This window comes from Carex rostrata, chromosome 14, assembly GCF_964058835.1.
Source record: "Carex rostrata chromosome 14, lpCarRost1.2, whole genome shotgun sequence".
NCBI lineage: Eukaryota > Viridiplantae > Streptophyta > Magnoliopsida > Poales > Cyperaceae > Carex > Carex rostrata.
The window spans coordinates 2,396,904-2,408,144 of record NC_135931.1 but is presented as its reverse complement, the minus strand read 5'-3'; the positions used below and the strand labels follow the sequence as shown (position 1 = coordinate 2,408,144).

Sequence of the window (11,241 nt, the reverse complement as noted above, 5' to 3'; positions counted from 1 at the left end):
ACTATTTTTTCAAAAATTTTCAAAACAGAGTTTTTCATATTTTATTTTATTTTTTACGACTGATTTGAAAAATTATGAAAAAATAGTAAAAAAATTTCAAAAAATATAAAATTTGGTCTCCAAACACATATTAATATGGAGAACATGTTGAACGCTTCAAATCAACCATTTGAACATTGAAAATGCAAAAACAAGTTATAAGCATATACTCTCATATACTTATGGAAGTAGAATAGCTAACCCCCTCTCTATATATATATCTATATATTGATGAATATACATTCGAATACAAATCTACGGATAATTTCGCAAAAAAAGAAAATTCTAATTGAATATCATAAATATACTCCATATAGAAAATTTAATATTTCAAGCGCGTGCTGTGGTACGTATTTCTGTCTCGTCAATGTTTCAGGGCACTAAAGAGGTAATTAAATTTCCATGCAGGGACTCGTTTGTAATTGTGTTCTTTTTTATAGTATTAGTTTTGTTTAATATCTGAGCAGCACCGCCACTTCAAGGCCACTCCCCTTTTGATTTGACCTGGAAAAGAAAGCCACCACCACACACACACACACACACTCTCTCTCTCTCCCTCTCACAGTTTCTCTTTCTGTCTCTCAAGGTTTCTTTGGGTTGCAGCCCCTTGCCTTTTCCCCATGTCACCATCTCTCCCTCCTCGCCTTCCAATGATAACTTAAACCCTTTCTCCTTTAGGCAGAGCAAGAAATACCTCAACTTCAACCTTTCTCCTTTATCCTTTCTCTTCTCCCAAAACCTTGTCTTCCTTTCTTCTCTCCCCAACAAGAGGAATAGAGAAGCAGAAACCAATGGAAGAGATCTCCCACCAGTTTGGAGCCACCAACACAAACCCATGGGGCTCTCTCATGTACTCTTTCACCTCTCCTCATACCACTCAACCTAACAACCCTAACATACCAAATCCAAATGCACTAGTTGCATCTCCTACTCCTTTAAGCGTTGCAATACCACTTGCATTGAACAGTACAACTCATGTAGCTGCACCTGCCAGTAAAGAGGCCTCTTCTTCTTCCTCCCCTTTCCAGCTCGTGCCTAGTGAGGTTGAAGCCATCAAGGCTAAGATCATATCTCATCCGCACTATTCTTCTCTCCTCGCTGCCTACTTAGATTGCCAAAAGGCATATATACCTTCTATCTTTTATAAATAAGTTGTACTTGATCGATATGATACTGATTTAACTAAAATTATGCCAACTTTGATCACAGCAGTACAATACGATAATTCGTTCTATTTCTAGAAACTTGGAAAGACGGTTTTTGATTGATGCTAAAATGTTCTAGCATCAGTGCTATTTTTATATTTTTTTAACTTATTTCTACAAAACCGTAAAAGTAGATTTTTTTTTTTATGTTAATATATTTTTCATCTGTGTTAGCATAGCTACTACTAAATAGCAAACTATCGTCCTTTAAGCTACACCTAGTTTTCTCCAAACATTAAATACTCATTAATCAATTGAGGGATTACTTAGATTTTTCCTCACAATTCAGTGCACTTGATCTTCATACCGTTTGTCTTCAACATTATTGATTCCCCCAAAACTATTTGGGTGCTTTTTTTTTTTTTTTTTTAAAATTTTGTCGACATTCTTTCAGGGTTAAGACTTACCCATATATTTGTTAAGATGTTTTGTACTTATTTTTTGGCTTTGATATCTGTACTCGTTGCAATATAATTATATCATATAGTGACAGGTGATATTATCTGTATATATTCTTCCAATATTTTTTTATGTAAAATAATGAAGTCTATGATGTAGTTTCTCAAAAACGGAAAAGTTGAACTCAAAATTATATATGATCCAACATCCCCTTCGTATTGAAAAAGAAAGTTGTCATTCTTACCCTAAAAGAGAACTATTATTCTCCTTCATATTGCACTCGTTCCACCTCATTGCAATTTCTTAAATTATTTTGGTTAATTTATAAAAGACTTTTGTGCACTATCTTTTCCAATGATAACTATATATCTTCTCTGTTGATAGGTAGGAGCTCCTCCAGAGGTGGCTGCACGGCTATCTGCAGTCGCACAAGAGTTGGAAGTGAGACAGCGCAGCTCATTTAATCGACCTGATGCACCAATTGAGCCAGAACTAGACCAATTCATGGTAATTGAGCCAGGAAATAAATATGTTATTATAATTGAGATAAATAATCACATTACATCTGAAAGCTAATTGGTACTTGTTAATTTAAAGTTCACCAATTATTCATGCGAATATAACCTACTATTATTCCTAAAATAATCACATTGCAGTAGCTCAAGCTTACAGTCACACCATTTTTTTTTTCTTTTTGCACAACTAAAAATGGTTTTGATTGGGATTCTTTTGCAAGGTTTATCTTATCTTAGTTTTTGTCTACATAGGAGGCCTATCATGAAATGCTAGTGAAGTATAGAGAAGAGCTAACAAGGCCATTGCAAGAGGCCATGGAGTTTCTTCGCCGTGTTGAGACACAACTCAATTCCCTTTCACTCTCTAATCGATCACTACGGATCCTCTCAACTGGTAATTGCTTGGAAAAACAAAAGTATTTATCAATAATTATTCCTGTGCTCGAACTGGTTCTTGTTTGTTCTTAGCATGCTGTTAATACTGGATTATTAAGTTGGTTCTCTTTTGCAAGGTTTCCTTTTTAGATTTCTTCAGCATTTTTTGTTACATGTTTTGATCCTTTTATGAAAAGGTATGTTTACTTAGTTGCATTTTAGGGTTTTTGAGTAATCATTATGTGTTCTATTTTTGTTAGCTTTTGTCATTTAATTCGAATAATTCTTGGTTTTCTGAATCTCCTGAATAATCTTATTCCTCATCTGAAGCAGCAGTCAAGCAGATTTAGGGTTGTCAAATTTGGGAATTCTCTCTGCCTTCTCTTGTTAGTGTGATCCATTAAGTTTTCTACAAAGGAAAGTATTTGAGTAGATCAGCGGATTTTATGGTCGCTACATTTCTATTTTGTTGCAGTTCGTGGGATAACATTAAACCTTTCTCAAGGGGGAAAGAAATATAGTAAATTTAGGGTTTTTTTTGCTGCTCTCTCTTTTCTTGGCAAAGGTCTAAATGATAGTAGGAGAGCAAAGACGAGGAGTACCACTGCCGTATGTCAGTAACCCAAGTACATGCGTTTTCACGAGGCGAGAAAAGTACTAAAAAAATCTAAGGGAGAGAGAGAGAGGAGGAACCTAACAACATAAGCAGTCACGCAAGTGCTCAAATAAAAATTCTCTCGTCTCTCTCTCTCTCTCTCTCTCTCTCTCTCTCCTGGACTGATATTTAGTTCGTGATCTTTTGCTGTTTTAATAGTTTAATAATATTGAGACTTAAGTTCAGATGGAAAAAGAGAGCAGTTATTTCATGGTCTATCACGAGCCTACAGTACTACAGTCCTCTTCTCCACTTTTCTCCACTTTTCTTCAGTTATCTGGATACTATTTTTTCTACAATAAATGCTTAATTTATAAAATGTGTTTTAGGAAAAAGTGTTCTATAATATTTCTCTTGATAATATTTAATGTACGGTAGTTGTAATATCTTCCTTATGAAAGCTAAGGTTTCTATTATTAATTCATCAATGAATTTGGTAAAATATAGAGAAACAAGCTCAATAAAGAATATGCTTCTTTTAACTGATGAGGTTTAGCATGCAATAAAAATATAGGCTTGTTTCTAATTTGATTAGTACATTTTAAAAACGTTTTCTACATTCTGATCTGTTGCTAGTGAGTATCATTTTGTGGAGTAAATGCTAGTGAAGGTATAATTGTTCTTTGTTTAACTGTGTTTAATATTTAAAAAATGTGGTATGAATGGAAGTCAAGGAAAGCAGACTAAGCAGTGTAGACTGTGTCTAATTCTGAAAACTAGGTCCTTTTTGAAATTTTTTTATTTAAAAATCTGACAGGGTCTTTTTGTTTGGGGTTCCAAGGAAAGGAAATGCCTTTGCCTCGAGAATAATCACCTGAGAAGAAAATTTCTTTTGTACCCCTCCCCCCTTAATTTATTTTATCTTGGGTTTTTTTGGTCATGCTTCTGATAGGTTGAGAGAGGAAGGGAGGTATATGTTAAATAAATAAACAGTAGGGTAAGGGGTGAAATAACATTGGATGCCTGTCTAATCAATCCAATCGTGAACTTTTACAGCCATTAAAATTAAACCCTAGTTTTTTTTTTTTCTGGTTTGTTAATTTCTATCCTTTGATTGTTACAACCTTTTCTCGTTACATTTATTTTTTGTTCGAAATAATCTTGGTTTAGAGTTTGTCATCAATTAAAAGACTTTGTTTGAATCTGTTATGCGAGTCTTTGATGATCTTTGGGTCAAAGGCTCAAAGCTTATCCTTGTCAGAAAACTATGTTACTGATCTCCTTATTGAGTTTCTGGACATTGGTGCAGCTTTTCTTGTATTTTGAGGAGAATAACATGTACTGTTATAAACCAAAAATCATTTACGAGGCTTAGTTATATGCCTCCATGTACATGCACATTATTCCATGTTTAGCCCTTTCTTTTCAGCTCACATAAAAAAATATTATATTTTTGATTTCATGCTAGCATTGCTCATATTTAGTTCCATGTAATTTCAAGTAAAAATCATTGGTTGTTGAACTTTGTTTGGAAAATTAGATGACCTCGCACAAATATTATCCTCAGTTATTTGATCTTTGTATACGGCTTCAATATTATCATGATTGTTCGTTTAAACAAAACTAAGTGATCTTTCTTTTGTGCAGGTTCATCAGAGGAGGATCAAGAGGGTAGCGGTGGAGAGACGGAACTGCCAGAGATAGATGCACATGGTGTGGATCAGGAACTCAAGCATCATCTCTTAAAGAAGTACAGCGGCTACTTGAGCTCGCTCAAGCAGGAGTTATCCAAAAAGAAAAAGAAAGGCAAACTACCCAAGGATGCACGCCAGCAATTGTTGAATTGGTGGGAGATGCATTACAAGTGGCCTTATCCATCGGTGCGTGGTTTCTACTCACGTGTGCTTATTAAGTCAGGGTACAACAAAATCTTAAAAGACATAAAATGGGAAGACTTGTTGAGTTTTTAATTGGCAACCAAGGCCCATTCAACTAGTCTCCATTTCTAGTTCAAAAATCCCCTCATTATTGAACCAAACGATGCAGAAACCTAACTATCAATTACACATTTTTTTTTTACTTTTATTGAATTAGTTTCTACATCTCATATCTTTAAAAACATATAGCATTTTGATTGTGTAGAGAAGTCTGTGATGTCAATCTTGGGTTTAAGATAACTTAAAACCTTATCCAACTTGTACGTGACATTATATTTAGTTCCATATAGCTCTCTTTCTATTTCATAGTTGCATCTGATCATTTGCTACTTCTTACCAACGATTATATTTAGTTCCATATAGCTCTCTTTCTATTTCATAGTTGCATCTGATCATTTGCTACTTCTTACCAATGATTAAGGTAACTCGTATCTTCATATTTTTTAACTACGTAGCCAAATGATGATAGTATATATTTGCATGCATACACCATCAATCTATCTATGATAGATAGATATATCCCATGTTAGGTGGCTTCATGCATAAACAATAGTGGGCAAACCATTTAGTTTTGTCATTTGCACTAATACCTCTATCTAGTAAAATGTTATCAATCAAATACAATCAAAATCTGGGGCCAATTGTCATTGGGTGTGGCGAATGGGAAGTGTGGTGGTAATCAGCCCTCCTCAGTTATGCTTGAGATATTTGACACCAGCAATGTATACTTGTGTTGTATTTTTTGGGAGAGATTCTCCATGCCTATAGTTATACACATAAATACTGATATTAGCTAACATTGTCCGAAGTATCTGTCAATGTCATCACCTATTACTATACTAAAACTTCTTTACAACCCCAGAACCCCCAAATATATATATAAACTGTATTAAATCGCTGGAAGCAAAAGTACCTAGTGCTCATAAATACAAATTATGATTTGCTATAAATATGTTGTCAAAATGTAAGACGTTAACAACTATACAATAAGTTAATGAAAAGCCTACAAATATTCAAATAATCATTCAAGAACATGATCTTTTTTAGATTAGTCATTATTGTTTCTACTATTATATTCTTCTTGCAGCAACCAGTAATATTCCACATGTACTTGTTATGGGCAATCACTTGTGTCTGGACTCGGGAGAGTAGTAACCTAAATGTTAACTAACTGCAAATTGCTAAATCTTTAGTCTGATTTTTCTCTTATAAATCTATATGCAGGAAACCCAAAAGATGGCATTGGCGGAGTCTACGGGCCTAGATCTGAAGCAAATAAACAACTGGTTCATAAACCAAAGGAAGCGCCACTGGAAACCATCAGATGAAATGCAGTTTGTCATGATGGATGCGTACCATCCCCCAAATGCGGCATCTGGTTTCTACATGGACGGTCACTTCTTAAGTGATGGGCATTTGCCACCGTGCTCCATAAAATATATGTAAGGTTTTCAATATAAAAACCTAGCCCTAAAACATGATGTATGAATTATTTATATGCTTGTTGTTGTGTGTTTCATTGTATGTTGATCATGAACTTATTCCAAAACTTTTTCCCCATGTAGTTGTTATATTGTTTGCATTTTATGGAAACATTTCATTGCACTTAATATGGACTACTAGGTTCTTGATGATCTTATGGGATGCATTGCTCTACTGAGAGATCTGATTCAGTCGTGGGCACCTTCAAAATGCATCATTTGTTACCCCCTTAGTACTAAATAATATTTCAGCTGTTGTTATTTTGAAGACCTCAGAATTAATTCAGGTGAACTTGTGTGCAAAATATATCCTCGTAATTTAATTTAATGTTAGCATGAATGCTAGATTTTCTCCATATACAGGTGGAAAAGAACTGTTACTATACCTACCAAAAGTTCTTATACAATACATATAACCTGCATTACATTAACTTTTAATCAGGAAAAATGAATTTCGATTGAAACCTCAGTTGGGACATGGGATTAGATTTTGAGGTACGGTTAGACATTGAGAAAGTGGAAGAGACGGATATGTTGTAAATTTTAAAACAGGATTGATTGATGCATCAATAACCAACTCTTCAAATACGCGGAAAAGAATCTCCAGGAATCCAATTGCGTACAACACTTCATATTAAACTCTTTTTTTTTTTTTTGGAAAACAGTTTGACCATATGCCTATTGCCCTACTGAATGCAAGATTGATTCTAATTAAAGTCTTAATAAACATAAGCCATTAGGTTTTCCTATTACACAAAATCTAATCCAGAAGATTGATTCTAATTGATTGAATATTAATGTGATTGATATTGATACTACAATCTTGGAAGTTTATATTAATAAGATTGCATGTATAGAGCATATATGATTCTTAGAGTCTCCAGTTATTGTATCTCTATAATCATGCATATCTTTAACAAGCCACTTCATCCTAGCTAGTCCAACACCCGTTTCAAATCTTCCAAGAATTGTGCAAAGAGTTCCCCAGTTGTGGTCTCTCTACTTGCTTCAATTTGCTCCATCTCTAGGGTCTTCTCCAGTAGAACAAGTCCATTTTTCAATGCAGAAGCTCTTTCAAACAATTGTATTATCTGCATTTCTAGGTTGTTTGCCTTCATCTTCAATTCTGTAACAGTATCGCTAGATTCCATGACTTCAACTGTAGCACTGAACTTACATATTTCTGAAATCAATTGATCAATGTTTTCTTTAATGTCAGTACTGCATTTGTTGAAATTGTTGATTGCGTCTTTCATTTTGTTCACGCAAGTTATCTGTGTAACTTTTGTTTTTCGGTTTGACAACTGAACCTTCAATTGACTGACCTCGTCCTTCAGTTGAGTAAATTTAGCTTCAAGATTCGTCATCTGAAAGTTGATTTCATTTGTCTTGATCGATAACCAGTTTAGATGCCTTTGAGTAATTTTCAATTCAAGGTCAACAACCTTCTCTTTCAATTGTTTGATCATTCTGTTGCTCGTTGTCTCTAGATACATCTCTTCAAGATCTGATTGATTTTTACGAATCTCGAGGTCTTTGTTCTTGACTAGCAGATCTACTATGCTATTTTCAAGCATTTGGACTCTAAATTTTAGATCCCTGTTTTGCTGCATAACCTCCAAAGATGTGAGTCTCCAATGAAGGAACTCTCTGTCGAGCCTTTGGATTGCTTCCCAGTGAGTTTCACCTGTTGGTCCCAGAACCGGCAGCATTGAATATTGGTTCCAGCCGGAAAACTCTTCTCTGTTGAAAGGTGGTTCATGCTGAATAGTTGGTTGATGTTCAACCCCATAACTTGGCAATGGTGGGTAATTTGTCTCTAGGTCAAATGGTTCTGGCAATTGAGCATCAAAGTATATGGACTGCTCGAATGAGTCAACGGAAGGAAGAAAACCGGCAGAGGAGCTCCTTGATAGACTGCTTGATTCACCGGTAGGGTCGAAATTCATTCCACGCTGAATTCGTTCAGGTGACCCAAAATCGAGAAGAGAGTTGGGAAGGCAGCTTCTTTCTAGGTCGCTTGTTTCACCTGCGGGGTCGAAATTCATTATTGCATGCTGAATTTTTTCAGATGGTACATTGATGTACGCAATACTAAGATTTGAATGATATTATTGAACATTACCGTTTGTATCGATGTGGGAGCGAAGACGATTGGCGGAGGAGCTCCTGTTTGTTTCACCGGTGGGCTCGTTCAAATCGATGGAGGAGGAAGAAGAGCTGGTAGAGGAGCACCTTGAATTTATTGGAATATGGCTGGATGTTTCACCTGCAAGGTCGAAATTCATTAATGCATGCTGAATTTGTTCATGTGGCACATCGATGTACTTATTAGTTATTACTAAGATTTGAAGGGCATGATTGAGCATTACCGTATGTAGGCATATCGTACAGTAACAAATCCATGTAGGTGCGAAGATAATTGCGGACGGAGCTCCCGTGTGTAGAACCAGTGGGCTCGTACAAATTGGAGGAAGGAGAATTGTCGGAGCACCTTGGAGGAATTGGATGGCTGCTTGTTTCGTCGTAGGGGTTGAAATCCATTGCAACAGAGATAAAATCCATATCACGCTGAGCATTTAAATAGATGTTGGTAACAAAGACTAGTGCAACTTTAATTTCGGCAGCGCAAAAATTGGAACGTCAATTTTATTTGAACAAGTTGGCTGACTAAGCAAACTCCAAATTCGGTATTTTATTTTTGGGCCTGCATGCTATTCTGAGCACCAATTTGATGTGCTCCGTTGTTAATTATACAAATACTAACTTTGAATAGGGCTATATCTATTAATAAGAAATTGAAATGTCAATTTAATTCAGGTTTTTTTTTTTTGGGACCTGCACTTCTGAGCATCTATTCGAAGTGATGTGCTGTCAATTATATCAATAACATCCTAGAATAGCAATTTTGAGATGTATGTATTTTTTATTTCTGTTTATACAAGGTGTAAATATTTTAAAATAGCAGTTTTGACTTAATGAAGCACACGAATCATATGTAACATTTTTTAATTCTATAATCCGTGAAAGCAAAACTACTCTGTTAAAATCTATACGCTGCATTAGCTGAAAGTATCGGAAACAATACACGATGACAGTGCATTGGAGGTGAATAGTACGGGCTTTTTTTATTTATTTTTAATATCTAAATCCGGATACTGCCATTTTTCTGATAGACTTGCCCGGTCCGTCAGGAACAATACGGGCTGGACCGTTCGGCTCTGCCAAACATAGGAGTCTCCGATTACAAGTCATTATAAATACAAATGTGACAAATTTTAATTTAATTACTATAATATAGGGTAATTTTTTTATGAGTTTATTTCAGTGTTCTAAATAGCTAGCTACAGCGGCGTTATAGTTACGCTATAGCTTTTTCGAATCATAAACGCTAAGCTATGAGATAAAAATGCGCTAACTCAGCTACGACCGCTATAGCTATAATAGTTGACCGCTATTACCGCTATATGAGACCCGCTATAGCTACCGCTATGCTACATGGGTTTTTTCTTTTGCAATTTATATGAACTTCTGTACTTCTATTCTTATTTTTAATGCTACACGGTCTTCTACGATAAGTATACTAAACCAAACTATATGCTTCTATTTTTATTTTTGATTTATTATATCATTCTATATCGAGAAATATTCAAATAGTAATTCTTCATTTTGATTGCTCTTCGCATAGTATTCATTTGTAAAATTATTATCGTTCGTTTCAATTGAAAACTGATTTTGATTATTATTATAATATATAAAATATTTAAATATGTAAATTGACTTCATTTACCTTATAAAATTAATTGCTCTTTGTCTATTATAATATGTAATACTATGAAGTATAAATTATTAAATAATGTTACTTTTTAGATCTTTTTTTTCCTTCTTATTTGCATAATTGATAAAAAGTATAAATTTAAATTAGTTGTCATTTAGTTGTTACATTAATTCTCTAATATCGATTATGTTAATAATCATTAGAAATATATAATATAAAATTTGAAAAGGAAAAATCGCTATATATGATAGCTTCCGCTATAACTACGCTATTCGCAATAGCTTTTTTTTTTTTTTGTCTCCCTGCTATGCCGCTATAATTGCTATTTAGAACCTTGGTTTATTTTAATAGAAAATTAGTTTGAAAGTCCGAAAAATGTTTAGTTTCATTAGCAATTCCCTTGTTTGTTTCTCGTGTAAGCAGACAGGCCATCGATCAACATCTTGTTGGTCCAATCAACCAGCTCCTCCACCCATTCTGCCTCTTGCGCTTTCTTCTCAGCCAGCTCCTCTACCTTCATTGCCCATTCCCCCTCCTATTACACTGGTCTCTATCACCATGGTGCCACCTCCTTCCCAGGCTCGACTTCTGGAAGCAAATACCTTACTTGTGATGAGATATTATGCTACTCCGGCATCATCTTGCTTTCGCAGAACTCTATCTCAAGGTTTGGTCTTGACTGATGTTCGTCATATAGGAGCTCAGTACATCTAATTTCATCTCACTCGTTGCTTTCCTCTCAAGAACTGGACCTGCTTGGCAAGAGAGCTCCTAGATCATCAGTTTCTAGTAACTCCCCCTAACCTTGGCGAGACGACCGACTTCAAGAACGGTAATTGATTCTGGGAGACATTGTTTTCCCAGTGAGACCTTATGATTTTGATTCCTTCAATCGCCGTACATGTCTCCAAGCTTAT

The 11,241-nt window shown here is 35.1% G+C and overlaps 1 protein-coding gene across 1 annotated transcript; it reads left to right on the top strand.

Annotated features, from left to right (window-relative positions):
* Positions 1-526: 526 nt before the first annotated feature.
* On the top strand, positions 527-6,634 carry LOC144565730 (homeobox protein KNOX3-like). The gene is made up of 5 exons (XM_078315550.1): positions 527-1,160; positions 2,028-2,150; positions 2,411-2,552; positions 4,776-5,008; positions 6,290-6,634. Exons 1-5 carry the CDS (start codon positions 831-833, stop codon positions 6,509-6,511), a joined length of 1,050 nt encoding a protein of 349 aa, XP_078171676.1. The 5' UTR covers positions 527-830; the 3' UTR covers positions 6,512-6,634.
* Positions 6,635-11,241: the final 4,607 nt, after the last annotated feature.